At 32.3% G+C, this 25,123-nt stretch overlaps 1 protein-coding gene across 1 annotated transcript; it reads right to left on the bottom strand.

Annotated features, from left to right (window-relative positions):
- Positions 1–12,180: 12,180 nt before the first annotated feature.
- On the bottom strand, positions 12,181–13,077 carry LOC144552462 (beta-1,3-galactosyltransferase pvg3-like). The gene has a single exon (XM_078300443.1). The coding sequence runs from the start codon at positions 13,075–13,077 to the stop codon at positions 12,181–12,183; it is 897 nt and encodes a 298-aa protein (XP_078156569.1).
- Positions 13,078–25,123: the final 12,046 nt, after the last annotated feature.

Genomic DNA, 25,123 nt, shown 5'->3' with positions numbered 1-25,123 from the left:
CAAATCTAACAAATCTAACATAAAATAAATCTTATAAATCTAATTACTTAACAAATTTAATAAATCTAACATTCAATAAATATAACAAATCTAATTACTTAACATTCAATAAATCTAACATAAACTAAATCTAACATTCAATTTAAATTCTAAATTTTTTCTACAAAAATAAATCTAACATTCAATATTTCAATCTAACAAAATTTAATCTAGCAAAATTTAATCTAACAAAATATAATCTAACAAAAGTTAATGTTACCTTTTTAATTTCGTGGGAAAATCTTCGAGAATACCTTCGTAATTCCCTTTCCGTTTGCGTGTTTGTGTTTGTGTATTTGTTAAATTAACAACTATTTTTTTTAACAATAAAATTAAAATTGGAGAATAATAAAAATATTGAGATTGAGATTGAGAGAATGAGAGATGAAAATATTGAGAGAGATGTGAAAATTTGTAAGGAATGAGTGTATATTTATAGAATTTTGTTTGGAGGGATTAAAATTTGAATTTTTTTAAAAAAAAAAAAAAAAAAAAAACTGAAAAAAAAAAATGGGTAGGGGTCCGGGTAGAAAGTGGGGATGTGGGGCATGGGAGGAATGGGGGGAGAATTTGAGTTCAAATTTCGAAATTTAGACCCAAAAAAAAAAAAAAAAAAAAAAAAAAATTCTGCCACGGGCTCACGGGCACGGGCACGGGCACGGGCGCACGGTCTCACGGGCACGGGCGTCACGGGTACGGGTTACGGGTACGGGGGTCCGGGTTCTCACGGGCATTTTTCGAAAAAACCGGGTCCGGCCCGTTTAATACCCGTGCCCGTGTGCCCGTGTACCCGTGCATACCCGTGGCACGGGCACGGTCCGGTCCGGGCACGGGCACGGGCGGACCGGTCCGGGTTGGGTCCCCGGGGGTATTTACCAAACTCTAGGGTAGATAAATGAAGGCAACAAGGGAGTGGGTACAAGAATCAAAGCTCGTGGGCTTCAGAGATGATATAATTAATGTAGGGAGCTACAACCTACCAAGTGACAATGATAAGAAATAGTAATTTAAAAAAGTAATTATGTTAATTTCCCTAATGCCATGGTAATGGAGCAGTGCAGTAGAAATGTAGCTAGAATCAGTAGATAGATATTTATTAAGGTTTAACTGTTGGAAATTTCAATGTAGTCAAGTCAACGATGGATGGATCGGATCCTTGAGTTTTATCTCATTTGAAATGTTGTGCTGTCCGACTCCGAGGGATAATAAAATTAAAATAGTTGGTCCAACTCCAACTCCAACATATATAATTTGTCCTTTTCCCATTTCAAATGTTTTCTGTTGTTTTGCCAAAATTAGTTAGTTGCTCCAAGACCAAGTCCAACAATTTTTTCTAGCAAACAATAATTATTTGGATTCTTGGAATGAATATTGTACCATGCATGTATCATGTATTCATGTATGTATGGCCAATTTAGTGGAGTGCTGTGGAGGTTTGTTGCAACATAACCTCAACTTGGTGTTTGTGTTGAGACTGGTCTATACTCTCTCTATAGGCTATAGCAGTGCCTGGCACTCCAGCACCACATAGAGTTCCGTATCGTATCGTATCGTATCGTATCGTATGGTATCGTATGGCTTACTTCATTGCCCACCTTAATGAATATAATTATGTATGTAATTCTAATATTACAACTTATATATTATATAAAATTTTGACAATATATACAACGCTTAAATTTAGGATAAAAATTCCAGCTCAAATGTTTTTTTTAATGCAAATTATAAACGGGTTGAGTGGTTCAACCATATTCCCACTTCTACATTCAGATTCAGGAATGAACTAAAACATTTGGTAGGGTGAAACAAAATTTCACATAAGACACATTTTATAATTATTTTGGATATTATATTTTTAATTTTTTTAAGAAAACTATTAAAATATAATGATATTTTAGAAAAAAAAATTTTGTCAGGCATAATTTAAAATTTTGTCGTATTCGAAGTATATTTTAATATTTTTTTTTTTTTTGAGAAAAAAACAGAATAGAATAATATTTTAAAAAAAAATTGAGCTGAAGGCACTGATTCTATGCGTCTTCATCACTGTTTATAGTTGAATCCAATGTTTTTAAAAAATGGTCCTAACGGCCGATTGAACAGCCGTTTATTTGTTAACGACGGTCAACTCATTACGAATACACTTAGCATATGCCTGTTTGCAGATGAAAACGATTAATCGGCTGTTTTTTTTCCGATTAATTGCCCGTTTTACCTTTTTATCGTCCGTTTATTCATGTTTATTTCCGTTTATTCTAATTTATTCCAGTGAATATTTATTTTACATTATTTTTTTTTCTATCATGTGATAGAGTGTGATGAACTGATGATAAGTTTTATAAATCATGTATTGTAGTTTTATTTGTACTTGAACATACATCAAATATTTTTTATATATGTTTTTTCTTCTTACTTCTTTTAAATTGATTAATTCTTTTGTTATTTATATGTCACATATTTTTCTTACTTATTGATGTCATTTTTTCAGTTAGTACAACATGTTCATTTATGAAACATGTTATCATAAACTAAATTTAGTGACTTTATGTTGGAATGTTTCATTTCTTTTAAATAATATGTTATTAGTATTTGAAAAAAACTTAATTCTTGAATTTATTTTTTCATTAAATAAATAAGTATATGTTATGTGTTAAGAAAATATAAGTGTAGTGTCATGTTATAATAATAGAACTAAGTAAATTAAATTTATTTGATAAATTTAATGAGTTAAATAAATTATTTTTAATAAATTATGATATATATAAACATAAATTTAATAAAAATATTAAATTATCCGCATAATTCTGATTAATCGGTCGCATACCGATTAATCACTTGACAATATCTAGTCCGTCTGACAACCGTATACCGTTATTTACAACACTTGTACTGGATCATATGGGCCTTGAGAATGTCTAGATCGGATCTCATGGAATGATCTAGACTGGATCTTAATTAATAAATAATTATATATTATCGGGTAAATTGCATCGGAGGTCACTAAACTTTGCTCTTTGTTACAAATTGGTCACTCAAGTTTGATTTGTTTCTCAATAGCCACTGAACTTTGTATTAGTTTCAATTAAGTCACTTTGTCACATTTTTCATCTAAAAAATTGACGTGGCGTCCACCTCATCATGAATGATAACTTGTGTAATTTCTTTTGGAGACATGAAACATTCCCTCCACTTACCTCCCTTCTCTCCCTTCTTTTTTCCCGTGTGACTCTACTTCTCTTCTCCTCTCTTTCTCTACGCGGACTCCAAGTCAAAAAAAAACTTCCACGTTTTCTTCTTTTTCTCTTTCTCCCAGCAACTCTGTCTCTTTCTTCTCTTTATTCCCTCCATGGTAGAATTCACATGTAAATAAATTCTCACCTGGCCCTACAAAAGCATATGCAAATTTTTAGTAAATATATCCCAATATGTAACAGTGAATTCAATTTGATTTTTTACCCACATTTGAATACCTCTATTCAACAAATGAGCATTTATTTACTTTTTCGACAGCAAAAAAAAAATGGAGTACAATAAATAAATCATCATACCGTAAATAGGCCACACATGTGAGTCTTGTCGATGCTTCATTGTTTAAACCAGCGGACTCCTTTAATTTGATGCGAAATCAGGGTTTAGGAGCAAAGGAAGAAGAAAGGGAGGTTCTAGTTGGAGCACATGGTTTTTGGGTTTCACAAAGAAGAAACACAGTTTGGAAGGCGAAATTAAAATGGAGGCGCCATTTGCTAAAAAAAAGAGAAGAAAGGGTTGCTAGGAGGAAGAGAAAGAGAAGAGCGTGATTTTTTTTTGACCTGGAGTCCAGGAGAGGGGAGAAGAGACGTAGAGGCAGAAAGAAAAAAGAAAGGAAGGGAGACAAGAGGAGTAAGTGAGGTGAAATATTTCATGTCTCCAAAAGAAATTACACAAGTTATCATTCGTGATGAGGTGGATGCCACATCAATTTTTTAGATAGAAAATATGACAAAGTAACTTAATTGAAACTAATACAAAGTTCAGTGGTTACTGAGAAATAAATCAAACTTGAGTGACCAATTCGTAACAAAAATCAAAGTTTAGTGACCTCCGATGCAATTTACCCTATATTATCTGCTTATAAATATGATTCTATATATATCCGGCTGCCAATATATGAGAATCAGTTCTAGACTTCTAGTGATAAATAAGATAATATTTTTTTGTACTTTCAAAATTTGAATAAAAAATTTCTTCTTTGAATATTAGACAATTGAGTAACTTGATCCCAACTTTCTTTTTATTTATTAAAAAGTAACATATATAAAAACTGAGCAGAATAATAACGGGTAAAAACATTGACAGAATAGTATTTTCTCGATGCAGCGCACTATTCATATGTAACGCTTCTTTGACTTTATTGGACGTTAGCTGCATTAGGTGAAAACTACTGTGTCAATATCTTACTCAATAATAACACTAAATTTTACCCCTACCTACCTACCTTTCACATATGACATACCACATATGTTTTTTTAAAAAGAAATGTCTATAATAGGAAAGGAAGAAATTAAAGGGTCTATCTCAAATTAAAGTAGTTAATTAACATGGAAATGTGAGCTATTTGACATGTGATGCAACGAAAAACAAGAGATCAGAACAGTAGATTTCTCCTAAATATTCCATGCATATATATAATAATAAATTAAAAAGAATAACATTAGGCATTAGCTACAAAGCCATAATTTTCACACGTCTATGGATTCAACTTTGAGAATTAAATAACATGTATCAATTGCTTTGTCCTGGATTCTTCTTTGAGGCAAAAGGACAGTTTATGCACACATAACAAATTAAATATTAGCTTCTCTATCAGAATATATATATAGAGTGATAGGCTAATAAATAATCGATTGTTCTGAAGTTCCGTACAACTAAATCTTTTTTCAATTTTTAAAGTCCAAATGATCGATCCAAACCGTTAGATGTGATTTCCATATTAAAATGTGCTTGGAGACCAAATTTTACATTTTTTATGAATTTTTTTTACTATTTATTAAGCCACTTTGAAAACCGCTGATCCAATGGTAGCTTCTGGTTTTACTGTTTTGTTAAGCCACTGTTGGATCAGCGGTTTTCAAAGTGACTTAATGAATAGTAAACAAATTCAGAAAAATATAAAATTTGGTCTCCAAGCACATTTTAATATGGAGATCACATCTAACGGTTTGGATCGATCATTTGAACTTTAAAAATTGAAAAATGACTTGGTTGTATGGGACCTCAGGAACAATCGATTGTTTATTATCCTATCTCATATATATATATATATAGAGGAGGGATCAAGTTACAATAATTTTTGAGTTACAACAAGTTACCACAACCATTTTCTATATTTTCAAAGTCCAAATCGTCGATCCAAACCGTTAAATGTGATCTCTACAATAAAATGTGCTAATAAGTCTGTCTGTGACTGTGAGTCTGTGACTATTGATTGATATTGCAGTTAACTATTTTAGTGTTTCAACATATGGACCAAAGGCCCACAGGCCCACAGGCCCACAGCCCGTGCTAATATCAGTACTCACCTTGTACCACCACATAACATTAACAGGACATAGACAACAATACAGCAAGTAACAAATTACACCAAAAGTTCACCATAGTCAATTTGTTTTGTTATGCGTTTTAATTTCATCAGTTTCCATCACTTTATCTCAAATATGATATGACAGAAAAAAAATATTGAATTACATCTAATGACCAAAATCAATGACAGAGGCTGTATTACAAGCCTCAGACTCAGAGTGAGCTCATAATTAAAATCTTACATTTACAGATCGAGCCTAGATGCCATTAAATTATTAAATTCAAACTTGGAGAAGAGAAAAGTAGACAGGTGGATTATATTGACTCCAACGAATATTCTTTGGAGGTGAGGTACTAATTAAAAACACATCCATCCATCTCATTCTGGGGTCAATGCGTGTGGATTTATAAATGGTTACAATTTATTAACGCTTAATTTGAAAGAGACTAACATTATTATTTCTTAGATTTCTTTCGTTCGATGGCTCCAACATAACTAATTTAGATGGGGACATGGGGTTGATTGATAGATTGAATTAGTGCAGTGGTTTAAAGGAATACAACACTACACACACATATATATATACTAGTATCGTGCCCGTGCGTTGCAACGGGGTCATATTATAAGATTGAATAGAAAATGAAGAGGCATTTTTGTTTGACATTAACACAAAAAAAATATATTTAAATGAAAAATAAAAGACATAAATAAAAAACGGAAATTCAAATAATAAGTAAAAATAAAAGAAACAACATCAAATGAAAAAAAAAGAGATCAAATATAACATGAAATTTTTTTCTTGAAATATCATTATGATTTAATATCTAATTTTTTCCACACGCAAGATCAGTCATTAAACGATTTAGGAGAGAAATGATATGCAAAGAAACAAGAAAAGATATGATTAAATGATTCAAATAATAATTTTCTCTACATATATATTCTTGATGGAAATTATTTTAATAATGCAAATATCTTTGCATATCATTTCTCTACATGAAAGTTCTACATATTCTTCATTTTCTCTCCAGATCAAGATATGATTGTTTTCATTAGTATAAGATCTGTTATTTATCTATCCACAAAGATACAGTAACCTTAAACAAAGTTGGAAAAAAAATATGATTGTTTTCATTTTCATTATCGAAATTATATAAAAAAGAGAGAAATGAAACATAAATAATAGAGAAATAAGAAAATAATAGGAGTGGAGTATGTCCAAATTAAAGCCCTTTGGACTGTATCACTGCCCAAAGGATTTCTTGACAATCCGATTAATTTTTAATTGTAATGACGTATTTATCTATGTTTGAAACTTGAAAAGAAAATAATATTAGTTTTGTTTTATTATGACAAGTCAAAAATGTACTGGCTGTCTTCGGTATCTTTTTTTTCTCCATACAATCATTAAAAGAAAAAAATTTAATAAAAGGTATCGCTTGCCTTTTTTTTTAAGAGAAGGAAAGTATGAAAAAAATTAGCAGTCTAATAACACCTCTTTTACTTATGACTCTTATTTTTTTTGTTTTTTTATTTTGAATTGTTAATTTTCAAAAATTTATATCTGCACATTAAATATATTTTAAAAGTTTATAAGAATTTGCATCTCATATTTCTTTAAAAATTAAAATCTGAACGATTATATATATATAATGTTTGTGATCTTTAGAATTGACCAATATATATTTTATATGTAATTAGTTGATAAGGAATATTCAAAATAACAATTGATGAAATTGAAAGTTTTATTTCTTAAATATTAAATTAAAGTAAGTTGTTTTTATGTCGTTGTTTTTTTCAAATTTTTTTTTTTTATGTTTGTGAGACATGAAGAATTTGAGAAAATAATGGAGACTTCCATTTATAACAATAATGAAGATTTGTAAGAATGCATTGTGGGTTGGGTTTTCGATTTGTAAACGTGGAAATATTTTATTATTAATGACAGGGAGTAATTAATGCAAATCAAATTAATTAGTTACAAATGGAATGATCTTGCAGTGAAAATGTATCTTTGGACGAATATGGTGACAATCTAAATTCAGAAATGATTTAATTGTAAGAATCCAAAATAACTGTAAAGAGAACTAAGGAAACATATTGCTAGGGATTTTAATGTGACAAATTATGTAGTAGTTTGTGTGGCGAGTATGATTTTAATTAAATTTAGACTTCTACAAATAAAATAAATTTATTTAATTAAAATAAGACAAATTATGTAATTGGAGAGTTGATATTTAATTTGAAAATTCATCTTTCAATCTCAGCCGTTGGCGGATCAGGACAACTACGTGCATAATATAAGAATGGATATATATATATATATATATATATATATATATATATATATATATATATATATATATATATATAAGTTGGATATTTAATTAATTTTGCGCCAAACCCAGTTTTGAAGCCTGAACTATACCAACAATTTACCGAAGCGTGCTTAAAAGTTTTAATCATTTACCATTTAAATTATTTTGTTTGATTGAAGTTTGTTACTTAAATAATACTTTAAATTATTTTAATTTGATTGGAATAAGTCATGATTAAAAAAATTTCCTTAAAAAAATTTACTAAGCTGGCCTTAATTTTAATTAATTTTTCGAGTCATTTCTTAATTAAGAAGCTTTAAACTATACCATACCAGAATCACCAAATTGAATTGATACCAGTGACGCAAAGTGCACCAAATTGGATTGGAAACACCGTATTAAAAAAAAAATATACATTTTGATCAATTTAGTATGAGTGAGTCTATGGTACTATGCATATTACGATTTGGTACCGTGTTACGGCTCTATATTCGAGTTTTCAAATCCTAACGGTCGATCCGAACCATTCATCTTGTTCTCCATATTAATATGTGTTTGGAGACGAAATTTTACATTTTTAAAATTTTTTTTACTATTTTTTTAAATATTTAGAAAATCACTTGATCTGAAAATTCTGAACCATCTAAAAGCAGTGATTTTCAATAAATTTAAAATAATAGTAAAAAAATTTCAAAAAATGTAAAATTTGGTCTCCAAATACATATTAATATGGAGAACAAGATGAACGGTTTGGATCGACCGTTAGGATTTGAAAACTCGAATATAGAGCCGTAGCACGGTGCCAAATCGTAATATGCATAGTACCATAGACTCACTCATTTAGTATAAATATAAATGCATGAACTCATGATGTACCAATTTCTACATAATTTGACTAAACTGAATAGTGCTGGTACAAACTGGTATCGTGTATCAGATGAGCAAATCCGCTGGTACATACTGGTAACAATACTTAAATGCTACCGTAATTCCATTTTCCACTTTAAAATACACAATTCCAAATCTTTACTCCCAATTTGTCGTCACTGAAGCAGAAGGGTCTGAAATTAAAACTCAATCTGATCTAGATGGAAATTGAGAGGGTACTGTCATGCCCACAGAAAAAATTCTTTAGAGGGACAGGGACTAATTAATTAAAAACAAATTAATCTCATTATTCTCTGGTCGATGCGTGCGGGTCTATAGTCTATATATACTATAGCTATCCAGTAATTTATAAATGGTTGTGAGAAAGGAGAGGTAGCACAGTTGACTAGAAAAAAGTTTTAGAGTTATTATATCCAAATGTCGAGAGTTCGATTCCCCATCACGATTTCGTAGCTTCTACGAAGATTTAAAAAAAAAAGTAATTTATAAATGGTTACAATATTTAATTACACGCTATGAAAAACACGTACTAACATTCTTCCTTAGCTAGCTAGGTTACGTTCCTCCGATCCTAGCTAGCTCGGACTAGTTCGTCGATCGATGGCTCCATCTAAACTAATTAGATGGTGTTGATTGATAGATTTAATTAATTAATTAGTGGCTTAAAGGACTACAACACTTTATATTTAGTAAGCCACTTTGAAAACAGCTGATCTAATGGTGGCTTCTGATTTTACTGTTTTGTTAAACCACCGTTGGATTAAGGATTTTCAAAGTGGCTTAATAAATAGTAAAAAAATTCAGAAAAATGTAAAATTTGGTCTCCAAGCACAATTTAATATGGAGAACAACTTGAACAGTTCGGATCGACGTTTTGAACTTTGAAAATTGAAAAACGAATTGGTAGCACCAAAGCTCAGGAACTACCACTTTGATCTTAGCCAACCTCTATATATATATAGGGTAAGGCTACGGTGCTATGGGTTGCATAGAGGGCTACAGTGCTACGGCTCAATATTTGAGTTTTCAAAAACCTAACGGTCGATCCGAGCCGTTCACCTTGTTCTCCATATTAATATGTGTTTGGAGACCAAATTTTACATTTTTTGGAAATTTTTTACTATTTTTTTAGATAGGTAGAAAATAAGTTGATCTAAAAAATTATGCACCATTCAGATATTTGATTTTCTACCTATCTAAAAAAATAGTAAAAATTTGGTCTCCAAACACATATTAATATGAAGAACAAGATGAACGGTTCGGATCGATTGTTAGGATTTTGAAAACTCGAATATTTAGCCGTAGCACCGTATACCCTCTATGCAACCCATAGCACCGTAGCCTTACCCTATATATATATAGAGAGAGAGTGGCTAATATCAAAACGTTTGCACCTACCCTCCCTTGCAACCAAGCCAGTTTTCGATTTTTAAAGTCCAAATGATAAATCTAAACCGTTAGATGTGTTCTACATATTAAAATCTGCTTGGAGACCAAATTTTATATTTTTTGGAATTTTTTTACTATTTATTAAGCCACTTTGAAAATCACTGATCCAATGGTGGCTGTTTGGAACAGTAAAATCAGAAGCCACCGTTGGATCAGTGATTTTCAAAGTGGCTTAATAAATAGTAAAAAAATTTCAAAAAATGTAAAATTTGGTCTCCAAGCAGATTTTAATATGTAGAACACATCTAACAGTTTAGATTTATCATTTGGACTTTAAAAATCAGAAACTGACTTGGTTGCACGGGAGGGTTGGTGCAAACGTTTTGATATTAGCCACTCTCTCTCTCTCTCTCTCTCTATATATATATATATATATATATAGAGGTTGACTACGGTGAGCCATGGAGTAAAACACGTTTGTACTCTACGCCATATTTTAATTTTGAAAGTCCAAACAATCGATCCGAACCGTTAGATGTGATCTCTATATTGAAATGTGCTTGGAGACTAAATTTTATATTTTTTGAAATTTTTTTTACTATTTATTAAGCTTGACAATTAATTAAGTACATATAATATAGTTGCAGTACTGAGAGTACGTAGCCTTATTTCTAAATACTGACATAGCTAGACTTCACAGGTGTTGAACTGAAACATGTACATCAACCGAATGGAATGAAATATATACCCCATATAAATATATGATTTGATGATATATTTCAGTGTATAATAATATATAATATATACTCTGTCTTTTTTCCAAAAAGCACTACAATTAACCGGAATCGGGGTGGTCTGATATGGGCATGAGACAACTAATTAATTAATGGCAATTTTAAATTATATGTGGGATTGTTGTAAAATTAAGATAAAGTTGCAACAAAAGTAAAGTAAATAACAAGAGAGATAGAGAGAGCAATAACCAAATTTTATTCTCCACTATTGTATATAATATATATGTGTCATTCTCTATTTACAAAGCCTCTATTTATAGGCTAGAAAGAGATGTTACAATAATAAAGGAGAAAATGAATATCCATAGTAGTGAAGATAGTGGAGGTAGTGGGCAATGAAATGAGAATTAATATTGGAAGTTATAGAATGAACATTCACATAAATATATTTTATAACATGAATGATATTATATTAGCAAAAGTTATTTATGTTCTTGAGCTTAATTTCAAAATTTTTTGAATTTATTTTAACTAACAAATTAATTAATCAAACCGTTGAAATCGATTTAGTTCACAAATGATGTTTTTACATGTTAAGTTTTATAAATTTTCATATTAAATTAGTATAAACTAGAGCATGTCAAAAAATGATGTGAACGAAATATATTTAAATTTATTTAAACTATTTTTTTGACCGCTTGATTTAATGAGTACGTTCAAGTCAATTATATATTTAAAAAAAAAAAGAAACGGTTCAGAATTTTCAATCAAACCATAAAAGTCAAATAATTTAAACCATTCATATTTAATTTAATCAGTTAGTTGACGGACGAGGTTTCTTCCTTTTTCTTCTTTTCTTTCTTGTTGAATTAATGTATGTATACATATTGGACAAGTCACATATTTCCCATCATGTGATATATAGACCGGGTCCTGTTAACTTGAAAAATCATATTGGCCAAGGAACTTAATTTTAATAGCTAAATGAAAACAAATGCCAGATGAATGAAAAATAACAATGCTTTGAAATATATATTACTTTCTCTTTTTTGCCAATTGCCAGTACAACCGGAAGGTGATCACAACTTAAATATCGTTGCATGAAGTTTTTATTACGAAATTCTAATATTCACAGTTTCTATAGATCATAGAAAATATACAAGCAGATTTATAACAAATAATTTGCCTAAAAAAAAAATTAAGGTGTAATTCATTATAACATAGGTTTTAACTTGAAATTAAGCTAGGCTGATTATCCATGCATGTCGAAATACTTGAGCGTGTAAAGCCACCTTGTTGTCTCTTTGAGCTGGTGCACCGCAATTGTTCCCGGAATAAAATCCTGTAATTCTGATCCCCGATAATCATACATCGCCGGAATCATGTTATACCTATTCCTCGCCTTATTCCCCATGTTAAGCCACTTACCGGTAAGCATATCCTCTGGCCCCACTGGCTCACTCCTTGGTATCTCTGACTCCGCAACCCATTCAACCAAATCCCATGATAGCAAATACCCCATTCCTAACATGAATTGCGGAAAATCTTTTTCATTGATAGGAAATCCAGCGCCATAATACATATCATGTCTGGGTTTATCTTTCAAGGACTCAATTAGGTTATCGAGCCTGAAGTACGTGTCGTCGTCACTTTTTATTGCATAATCATAGTTATCTTTCCCGGTAAATAATTTGGGGAGGTTGGAGAAGTATGTGTATGTTTTACCGGAATTCATGCTCTCGGTGCAATTCAATATGATGATATCATCATATTGCATCACCTCTAGAGAGACCATGGTTTTTTCTTCTTCCTTTGTGATATTGCATAGTATAAACCGGATGTCCACGTGGGCTTCTGTGATTGGTTGGCTGGAGTAAGCAAGGCGGATTAGACTACGCCGCTCAAACCTAGCAGGAACTGTTAATATACCGATAAGGAGACGAAAGGTTGGTGTAGGTAAAGTAAGATCTCCAGACTTGGTGTAATTGGCTTGTTGGCATGAACCAAATGCCGGTATAAGATACAAATGGGCACTAGGGTTTGAGTAGAGGCATATCTTAGATAGAATCAGGATAGAGAGGAGAAAGAGAAGCAAGAAATGACGGTAAGAAACGAGAGACCTTATGTGGAATGAGGAAGAGAGCTTCATGCTTTGTTTACTTTTCCTGTGGTGGCTTTTGCTTTTTATATATCTACACACTTTTTGTGAGATGCACAAGTTGTAAATAAATTATCAGAGTTGACCATGTGCAATTCGGTATAAGACTGTGTCATGGTTGTTTGATATATATATAGAAATAGAAGCGCGCAACTAACTAGAAGATGTGATGTGATATGGAATTTTATCAAGTAATTAAATACTAATAATAAAGAGATTGTATAACAAATCAAAGGCAGGTACGTAGTTAGAGAATTACCATCATTGACGTCGTTTTCTAATGTGCAATTCGGTAAGACTGTGTCATGGTTGTTTGACATATATAGAAATAGAAGCGCGCAACTAACTAGAAGATGTGATATGATATGGAATTTTATCAAATAATTAAATACTAATAATAAAGAGATTGTATAACAAATCAAAGGCAGGTACGTAGTTAGAGAATTACCATCATTGACGTGGTTTTCTAAAGCCCCCGGTTTTATTTTTAAACTAAGAATCCCATAGTCAAAATATATATATATAAAAAAAAAAAGCCTAAATGATTTCCCGTCACAGCTGTACTAAAAATTCTCGATAAAAAGAAGCCCATAAGAAAAAATTAGAACACAACCCATTGTGAGTTGGAAGCTACCTTAAATGTGACGAGTTTAAATCAAGGTTCGGCTGCCTTGGCAAGTAGAGGTTTAATGGGCGGGCGGGTACGGGTACCCCGGGTATACCCGGGACGGGTACGGGTACGTCTCGGGTACGGGTAGGACGGGTACAAGGGTATACGGGTACGGGTATGGTCGGGTATATTTTTTAAAAATCATACCCTACCCGTCCTATACCCGTACCCGTGTACCCTTGACGGGTAGGGCGGGTACGGGTATTTTTTTTTTCCTGGTTTTTTGTTGGTTTTTTTTTCTGATTTTTTTGTTGGTTTTTTCTGTTTTTTTCTGGGAGGGAAAAACATAATTTTGAATTCGGATAAACAGTACTCGGGTATCGGGTACGGGTACTAGGATACGGGTATAGTCGGGTACGGGTAAAAATCTATTGGCCAATTCGGTCTATCGGCCACACAAAAAACCACACTATCGGCCACACAAAAAATTGAAAAAAAGGGCTAGACCGAATTGCCAATTCGGTCTGGAAAAAAAAAACTAGGAGACCGAATTGGCAATTTGATTTTTGTCGTTTTTGGAAAAAAAAAAAGTAATCATGATAGTTTAGTAAAAATCTATTTATTAATTATGGTTTATGAAAAAAATTCATATATATATATATATATATAGAGTTAGGCTGGGGTGCTATGGATAGCATAGTGGCCTCTATGCTACGGCTCAATATTCGAGTTTTCAAAATCCAAATGGTCGATCCGAACCGTTCATCTTATTCTCCATATTAATATCTGCTTGGAGACCAAATTTTATAATTTTCTGAATTTTTTTACTATTTATTAAGCCACTTTGAAAATCGCTAATCCAACGGTTTTACTGTTTTGTGCAGCCACCGTTGGATCAACAATTTTGTAAAATAATTAATAAATAGTAAAAAAATTCAGAAAAATGTAAAATTTGGTCTCCAAGCAGATATTAATATGGAGAATAAGATGAACGGTTCGGATCGACCGTTTGGATTTTGAAAACTCGAATATTGAGCCGTAGCATAGAGGCCACTATGCTATCCATAGCACCCCAGCCTAACTCTATATATATATATATATCTGTCACTGTAATTTTAACATAGAGTACAAAATAACAATATCTGACATATATTTTCCTCTAACGAAAGTCCAAACAACTGATGATGGAATTGGAATATTGTTTAGCAGAGCAAATTCGAATATTGCGCTAACATGGATAGATTCTCTTTGAAGCTCTAGAAAGACAGACACATGCATATTTGTCATATCTAGTGATGCATATGATCAGTGCCTTGAGGATATATAGTAGTTAATTAATAGCCCAATATATTATTAATTTGACCAATTCGGAATTTTGGTGAGGTGCATGATCCTCACATCGATGCTCATGGCTTTAGTTTTTTAGTGATTGATTTTGAACTTGTAGCTTCCTCTAGCTAGCTGCCACACCATGCTGAAAGAATTCACGACTTCTAAGCAAAAAGAATTGAGTGAGATCTCATAAGAATAAAAAGGATTAATTATATATTAAGTATAGATCATATATAATTCTGCACTTGTATGGACAAACTCTAATTAACTTTTAATTCAGTACAGTACAATGTAACGTACTAATGTCATCTTCTCAGATTCCCTATGTGAATAAATAAAGATATATATATATATATATATATATGAGGTGGGCTACGGTGAGTTGCGAAGTAAAGTGACTATTTTACTTCATGCTCATATTTTGCGATTTTGAAGTTCAAAATGTCGATCCGAACCGTTCATCTTATTCTCCATATTAAAATGTGCTTGGAGACCAAATTATATATTTTTTGAATTTTTTTTACTATTTATTAAGCAATTTTGAAAGTCGCTGATCTGATGGTCCAGAAAATTTTACTGTTTTTTACTGTTTACAGCAAAACAGCAATTTTCAAAAATGCTTAATAAATAGTAAAAAAATTCCCAAAAATATAAAATTTGGTCTCCAAGCACATTTCAATATGGACTAAACATCTAACGGTTCGGATCGGTCGTTTGGACTTTCAAAATAAAAATACGGCGTGAAGTAGAAACACGTTTTACTTCGCAACTCACCGTAGCCCATCTCTCTCTCTCTCTCTCTCTCTATATATATATATAGGACTTGGCTACGGTGCTATGGGTAGCTAAGAGGCCTCCCGTGCTACGGCTCAATATTCAACTTTTCAAAATTATAACGGTCGATCCGAACCGTTCATCTTGTTCTCCATATTAATATGTGCTTGGAGACCAAATTTTACATTTTTTGAAAATTTTTTATTATTTTTTTAGATTTATTGAAATTCGTTGTTTTTCAAACAAATCTGGACCATAAAAAACAGAGATATTCAATAAATCTAAAAAAATAGTAAAAAATTTCCAAAAAATGTAAAATTTGGTCTCCAAACACATATTAATATGGAGAACAAGATAAATGGTTCGGATCGACAGTTAGGATTTTGAAAAGTCGAATATTGAGCCGTAGCACGGGAGGCCTCTTAGCTACCCATAGCATATTAGCCAAATCCTATATATATATAGAGAGAGAAAGAGATGGGCTATGGTGCATTGCAATGCATGGAGGGGTTTGTGCATTGTACCATAAATCTAAAATTCAAAATTCAAATGATCGATCCAAACCGTTCATCTTGTTCTCCATATTAATATGTGCTTGGAGACCAAATTTTACATTTTTCTGAATTTTTTTACTATTTATTAAGTATTTTACAAAATTGTTGATCCAACGGTGACTTAACAAAACAGTAAAATCAGCAGCCACCGTTGGATCAATAATTTTGTAAAATACTTAATAAATAGTAAAAAAATTCAGAAAAATGTAAAATTTGGTCTCCAAGCAGATATTAATATGGAGAACAAGATAAATGGTTTGGATCGGCCATTTAGATTTTGAATTTTAGATTTATGGTACAATGCACAAACCCCTCCATGCATTGCAATGCACCATAGCCCATATCTCTCTCTCTCTCTCTCTCTCTATATATATATATATATATATAGGAATATGCTAGCATGCTATGCATAGCATAGAGCTCCTCCATGCAATGGCTCGGATTTCGAGTTTTCAAAATCCTAACGGTCGATCCGAACCGTTCATCTTGTTCTCCATATTAATATGTGTTTGGAGACCAAATTTTACATTTTTGGGAATTTTTTTACTATTTCTTTAGATTTATTGAAAATCACTGTTTTTTTATGGTCCAGATTTGCTGAAAACAGGGATTTTCAATAAACCTAAAGAAATAGTAAAAAAATTAAAAAAAATGTAAAATTTGGTCTCCAAACACATTAATATGGAGAACAAGTTGAACGGTTCGGATCGACCGTTAGGATTTTGAAAACTCGAAATCCGAGCCGTTGCATGGAGGGGCTCTATGCTATGCATAGCATGCTAGCATATTCATATATATATATATATAGAGGTGGGCTACGGTGAGTTGCGAAGTAAAGCGGCTATTTTACTTCACGCTCATATTTTGTGATTTTTAAGTTCAAAACGTCGATCCGAACCGTTCATCTTGTTCTCCATATTGAAATGTGCTTGGAGACCAAATTTTACATTTTTTGGAATTTTTTTAATATTTATTAAGCAATTTTGAAAGTCGCTGATCTGATGGTCCAGAAAATTTTACTGTTCACAGCAAAACAGCAATTTTCAAAAATGCTTAATAAATAGTAAAAAAATTCCAAAAAATGTAAAATTTGGTCTCCAAGCACATTTCAATATGGATTAAACATCTAACAGTTCGGATCGGTCGTTTGGACTTTCAAAATAAAAATACGGCGTGAAGTAGAAACGCGTTTTACTTCGCAACTCACCGTAGCCCACCTCATATATATATATATATATATATAGTAGAACTAGGGTGCTCTTAAGCTCACCAAAATTTTGGTGAGCTTAACTCTAAAACTCATCAAATCAATTTCAAATGACGAATCCAAACCGTTGAAACCCGCCTACCTTACGTGTGATGCATCTACATGTGAAATTTTTAAACATTCAAATTAATTTAGTATAAAGTCTAGCGGTCAAAATTAGAAGGTTAATAAATTAATTTTAGTGCATTCATTTTTTGAACGTTTTTGACCGCTTGACTTTATACTAAATTAATTCGAATGTTTTAAAATTTCACATGTAGATGCATCACACGTAAGGTAGACGGGTTTCAACGGTTCGGATTCGTCATTTGAAATTGATTTGATGAGTTTTAGAGTTAAGCTCACCAAAACTTTGGTAAGCTTAAGAGCACCCTAGTTCTACTCATATATATATATATATAGAGAGGAGGGTTCAAATGCACCCAAATTTGTGTGCACCCAAATGCACCCTATCTTTCAAATCATTTCTCTCCATTTTCAAAGTCCGAATAGTCAATCCAAACCGTTAGATGCGATCTATATATTAAGATGTGCTTGGAGACCAAATTTTACATTTTTTTGAATTTTTTTACTGTTTATTAAGCCACTTTGAAAATCGCTGATTTTACATTTTCTTGACCATTGAATCAGCGATTTTCAAAGTGGCTTAATAAATAGTAAAAAAATTCCAAAAATGTAAAATTTGGTCTCCAAATACATCTTAATATATAAATCACATCTAACGGTTCGGATTGACTATTCTAACTTTGAAAACGGAGAAAAATGATATGGTGCATTTGGATACACAAAAATTTGGGTGCATTTCAACCCTGCTCATATATATAAGATAGCGCCTATTATCGAGTCAAGTGGATTGCAACTTACTTTTTATCTAATTCCCAACAGTTATCATTCAATGATGACAGATAGTACGTAAATTAATTTATTATTTGAGCAATTATTCAGTGGACTGTAACTTTTAATCTTCCCATATCCATTTGACAACATTAATTTAAGATGACATGCATGCATGAAAACTTGAAAATGATATATACGAAGAACAATTAAATAATAGAAAAAAAATATCTCCTCAATTTATGTTAATATGAAAGAACTAGCTTTTCGTCTAGTAACAAAAACACATGGTCTCTATATGAGAGATTATAAGTTCGAAATCTAAATAGAGAAAATTCTTTATTGTAATAACAATGGTATTATAAAGTTGGGTAGGTTGACCTCCAACCTTTACTCAAAAAATTTATGTTAACATGAGAAGCCCTATCGATTTCGTAGCCCACCGATCAATGTCAGGAGCACATTATTTTTTAAAAATTTAAGTTTCAAATCTTCCAATTTCATTTTTTATTTATTTATTATGATCGGATGACTATTTTTTTCTTTCGTGCTCTCTTTTCTACTTTAGAGATGATATATGTATCTATTATTATTTTCATTAATTTCATACACTGTCATATGTTGTTATTTTATAATATAAATATTTAGAGTTTTAAGAAAGTTATTTATTTAATGTCCAAAATTTATTCAACCATGCAACATTTTTCATTATAAAAATTATTATTGTAAAAAGGTAGCTCTAGTATACATCGTCGCTTTAATTGATATTTTCACCTTAATTATTATTATTAAATTTTATGCTATCTGATTTTAGTAATCATATTTAGTAGAAGAGAACATGCTGCATGCAAATTCAGGGCTATATAATATTGTAGCAAATTCATATTTAGTAAAAGAAATGAGATTTTAGAGTCCAGCCTAACAGGCGCGTAGATTTTTATGGGTAAAGTTGGTAATTGGTTTATTCGTTTGAGATGAATATCAACAAGTCTTGAATTACAATTTAAATTGGATACCGAATAAATCAAATTTTGGGTAGCAAGTTACTTTTTGGTGTTAATATCAACATAGTATTCTCTTTGGTACTTTATAGTGAGGCTTGTTATTTTACGGTTTGAGATTTACACTAGTGGAAAAACTGAAATCAAGATCGGCTTATCTGTATCGGCTGTAAGAACCAACCGATACTAATACCTATCAGGATCGGTTCTATCACTAAAACCGATACTAATAGCGATTGAAACCACAGCACCTGAACTATCAGTATCGGTTCTTACGTAAGAACTGATACTGATAGTATCAGCATCGGTTCTAAGCTAAGAACCGATACTGATAGTTCAGGTGCTGTGGTTTCAATCGCTATTAGTATCGGTTTTAGTGATAGAACCGATCCTGATAGTGCATATTTAGCTTTTCCCAAAGTCTGATTCTTCACAGAATCAGTTTTCTTTCTTCCTCCGGTTGGTTGGCGCAGCAGCTATTTTACTGGGCATTGATCAGCTATCTCACTCTTCGTTTCTCAGGTTCATTAATTGATTGATCCTTTCTTTTCTCAAGTTTGATGTTAGATCTAGCACCATTTAAACTCTAATTCGGCTCATTTTTATATTTTAAAATAACATACACATTCAAAAATAAAAAGCCAATTTTAAATAAATAGCACTATGATGCAATATGGTCCTACGCATGCGTCACGAAAAGGGGTGTAACTTTTGATCCGTCCGTCGGATCGTGCTGAAATTTTGACAGGAACTCCACAGCCCCAAATCCAAGCTAGCTTTTTCCAGGCCCATCCGACCGTTGGATGGCTCAGATTCGCGATCCGAGTCTTCCTTCATGGAGTTTTGGGCCGTTCTTTATAATTTTAGCATCTTCAGGGTCTTTTATGTATTTTCTGTTCTTAGGGTTGGTATTTAAATAGAAGTCATGTCTTTTGGCAGGAGTTAGTGGTGAATGTATTCAGTTTTATCAAAGAATTGAGAATCTGTGTGATCTCAGAACCAAATCTATCTTTCCATTACTTTTTTTTCAATTTCTTGATCAATTCGTGCATCACACTATCAGCATCGGTTCCTAGCTTAAGAACCGATGCTGATAGTAATCCGCATTATTTTAAATAAATAGCACTATTTGCATCGGTTCCTAGCTTAAGAACCGATACAGATAAGTATCAGCATCGGTTCTTAAGCTAGAAATCGATGCTGATAGGCTTCCCTCCCAACCGGCGCCTCTATATTTCTAAATTTCTTCTAAGTTTTCAAAACACTCAAAACACTCAACACACATAAACACTCAAAACCTCAAAACCCTCTCCAAGCCGCCGTGACCTAGCCGTGCTCCGCCTTGCCGCGCGCCCTCTCCACGCTGCTGATAGTGTTCCCTCTCCTCCTCCGTGACCTAGCCGTGATCGACCTATCAAAACCGTGACCTAGCCGGTGCTCCGCCTACTTTCGGCTCCGTCTCTCCCTCTCAATCTCGGATTAGTCTTCTTCTTCTATAAATTCGATTTATTAGGGTATGAATGTGCTGATTTTGTGTGTATACCAAACTTTGAACTAACAGGGACCATTATGCAAAATTTTAGAATTTTGATTTTGAGTGTTATACCAGATTTGAACTAACAGGGTCCATTTTGCGAAATTTTAAAAGTGTAGGGGTTCATATACAAATTGTGAGATTGTTTAGAAATTAAGAATTGTTTAGAAATTAAGAATTGTTTAGAAATTGTTTATTAGAAATTGTTTAGAAATAATTGGTTTACAAATTGCTTATTAGAAATTGAACCAAGGCATTGCTTATTACAAATTGTTTATTAGGAATTGTACCAAGGCATTGCTGATTTTGTTTAGAAATACTTGGTACATTAGAATAATTGTTGGTACATTAGAATAATTGTTGATTTGGATTTATTTGTTGATTTAATTTGAATTGGTTTGAAGTTAGTTTGTGTATGATATATAATTAATTTAGGATGTGTTTTATTAATAATTAATTTAGGATGTGTTTTATTGAAAATTAATTTAGGATGTGTTTTATTGATAATTTAGGATCTGTGATAATTTGAAATTTCGGCCAGCTAAATAAATATGGAAGCTGGCCATTTAATAAAAAATATTTTTTAAAAATTCAAAAAAGTATCAGTATCGGTTCTTACGTAAGAACCGATACTGATAGTTATTTTCTGAATTTAAAAAATCTAATTTGAAATATACATTTGTATCGGTTGTACAGTACAACCGATACTGATAGTAACTATTAGTATCGGTTGTAACAACCGATACAGATTTGTTTGGTATCTGTGTCGCCCTCATCAGGATCGGTTGTGAACCGATACTGATATCAGTATATAACCGATCCTGATTCTATTTTTTCCAATGGTGTTACTTCCAGTCATTTTAAGATTCAGACTAGCGCGCGCAAGGACAATATTATTCTTGCTTTGAGTTTCATGCGAAGTTAAAATAACGGTCCAGATCCACTAATTAGAAAAATCATTCTAAAAGATTCTCTTGTGTTCATGTGTTGTACCCTATTAGATATGAATTCGCCTAAGTAGTATGGATCTTTTGCATTAACACACTATTTGAGTTTAGTTCTGCACCATCTGAATTTGATTGGAATTCATGCTAATTCAACCCGCTATTGTAATGCACAGTCCTTCGTGACTAGCGCACACTGTAATGAACGCATTGGGTCTAAACTCAATCAGTGCGTTAATGGAGAGGATATGAATTCGTGGGACTTGCACAGTTTAATCCCTTTTCCGATTTTCTCTTCTTCTATTTTTCTTTTCATAAAAAAATACACTACTAGAATTCTAGTTTTTAGCATGGATAAAATTTGACTTGTTGCATCGGCTTACCCATGCTACAACTCCAAAATTGTCAGTTGCATGAGTTACCCATGCAACAAGCCCCAAAATATACCGTTGCAACTACTCAATTTCCGACTTGTTGCATCTAGAATACTTGTTGCAATGGTGTGTCCATGCAATAAGTACCCATTCAACAAATCCGATGCAGAAAGTAGTTGCATGGGTAAAGTGTGTGAGTCCCATTGAGTAGTTGCACGGATAAATAACATGGGTCCCACATGGTTAGTTGCATGAGTAAAGAAGGTGGGCCCCACCAGGTTATTTACAAGCATTTTGTCTGAGCCCCATATTTGTATAGATTTTACGATGCAAAAAACTGTCGTTCATGAAAAAAAAAAATTCAAACCCAATTCTATAATTCACCCCGTACCAATTTGGTACCAACCAAATCTTTCACATTTCCCATGAAAATTGAAACAAAACAAGAACACAATAAAATATAAAGAGAAACATTGTATTTATCATTAATCAACATATCAAATTCAAGCATGCATTGTAACATAAAACCAAACAGAATTGTAACCACAATTATATAGAACTTGTTTCTATGCCCAAAATATATGCATGACCCATCAACAAACATTGCAGAAGGGCTGATTGTTCTGCCTTTCTTCCCCGGACCACTCGGTGTCAGCACCTAGACATGTTGCCAATTATTTGAAACTTCTTCCCAAACCTGCTGCAAAATTAAATAGGTGAATCAATTAACAAAAGGAACACCAAAAAGTCCTCTAGCATGACTACAATTGAAACTTTTCAAAATTTGGGGTTTTCCTTTTACTTTTCAAAATAGCTAAAAATTAAGTAAGTAAGAATAAAAGTCTTAGATCAACAGGTTCTGGCAAAACTTACAACTAAAATATCAAAGTATCTTTTTATATTTTGATAGCAAATACTAAAAAAATTGGGTGAGACAGATTATATCAAATGCTTTATCTTTTTAAATGCTTTGCGTAGTGCTTAAATCATAAACACCATAGTCACATATTTTTGGGTTTATTAAAATGATTTATATAAAGAATAAAAGAAATAAAAGGGGACCAAGAAAAGAGAAAATCAAAAACCTTATCCATGATTTAAGGCTGAGTTGCAGCAGTGTATTCCTCTCTTTTTTCTTTCATTTATCTAAAACCTTGTAGTCTTTTTCATTAATCATGAGCGAATGCTAGGCATTTCTCCTACTAATTCAGCAAAAAACACAAAAAAAATTGGGAGATAGTTAGTTTACAATTTCAAAAGGTAAACAAATTATATGATATATACATCAAAGCTCTAATTGGGGGCATGTAGAGGTTAATTTTGTTGCATTGATGCATGTAGAGGTTATAACCGATGAGGGAACCTGTAGCTTGGGAAATTTGCAAGATGCCGTCATTCTTGGCCTTCTTATTTAGTTGGGTTTGTTATAAAATATTCCACTCTGCACTCATTCAAGGGCAATTCTGTGATAAGTCCTAATACATATCCTCCCTTGAAACAATAAAAGTAGGTGCCCCATGAAGAATACTTATAATGCAACAGGAAAAGGGAGATAAAAGTAAAAGAGAAAATTAAAAATCTTTAAGAAGCGAGTGTGGAAAAAATGAATTGCTTGATGGCACACCAGTGGTGCAAGGTTCAACTTTCTTTCTTGCCGATAACCAAAAAGTTAAATTCATACAGAAGATTAACTTATGACATGTTTTAAATTCATCAGTCTTTTGTATGAAACTCTATGATTTTTTTTTTAATTTAGGTTATTCTAGGGTTGAAGTTGCTTATGCGATGTTTTAGGCAATTGTGTACCAGCTTGGTACCATATTTTTGTTCTAGAAACAGTATGTTAGGTTTCTGGTAAATGATGCTCCACTTAAAAAAAACTAAAACAGAAACCTAGAAACATTTATGGATAATGGTATTTACCAACCATTGGTGTTGCTTTCCACCGGTGCAATGGTTTCCTGTGGAAAGAGTTTCTCTTAATGCCTGCACATTTTGATTTTTATACCAGTGTGCATTAGCATGTTATCACCTTTAGATAATAAATGATACAACCCGAAGGAGTAAACAACAGATTACCAAATTTTGTGCAAAAGGAGTAACAGTAGTATTAGAGGAAAGGTTGATGGCACAATTGACAACACAAAATCACACTCTGCTAATTAATGGTACCGACTACCAATTGACAATGTATTGAATAAGAATACAACTAATGGACCTGTTGAGGCTGACTAGTGTTCTCCAAGGGTTGATATATGCCAGGAGGCACAAATTTGTGATAACTTCTAAGAACTGGTTTCCTAAGCCTAAAGCCTCTATGAAACCCTTAAAAACATATATAATACTGAAATTTCTCACAAAACTAAGTACATATACAATCAGCCATCAGAGATAAAAACAACTTGAGAACAAGTGATAAAAATGAAAATTTTACCTTGTTTGGGAGGTGAAGTGTCTTGTTGCGTGTTTGATGATATGTTACAGGTGTCAATTTTTACAGAAAATAAAAGATTGGACAGAATTAATTAAAGTCATATGAACAAGTAGAAAGGGAAGAAAAGTAGAAGGGGGGAGAGAGAGAGAAAGAGAGAAAGAGAGAGCTTAAACGGAGGGCTAAGCCTGAACGGTGGGTTCGAATTGGGTGAAGTTGTGTGGATCGAAACAAGGCCCTTTCTATTGACCGCCATGTCGGTTCTGTCTGCTACCAAGGTCTGTTTTGGTAGAACAATAGCTGTTCACAAAAAAAAAATTTAAATTGTTAATTGTGACAAGATCCTCCATTTCATTACTAGTTAATTCTTGGAATGGACCTG

This window comes from Carex rostrata, chromosome 4 (genome assembly GCF_964058835.1).
Source record: "Carex rostrata chromosome 4, lpCarRost1.2, whole genome shotgun sequence".
Taxonomy (NCBI): domain Eukaryota; kingdom Viridiplantae; phylum Streptophyta; class Magnoliopsida; order Poales; family Cyperaceae; genus Carex; species Carex rostrata.
This window is presented reverse-complemented; position numbering and strand designations above follow the sequence as displayed.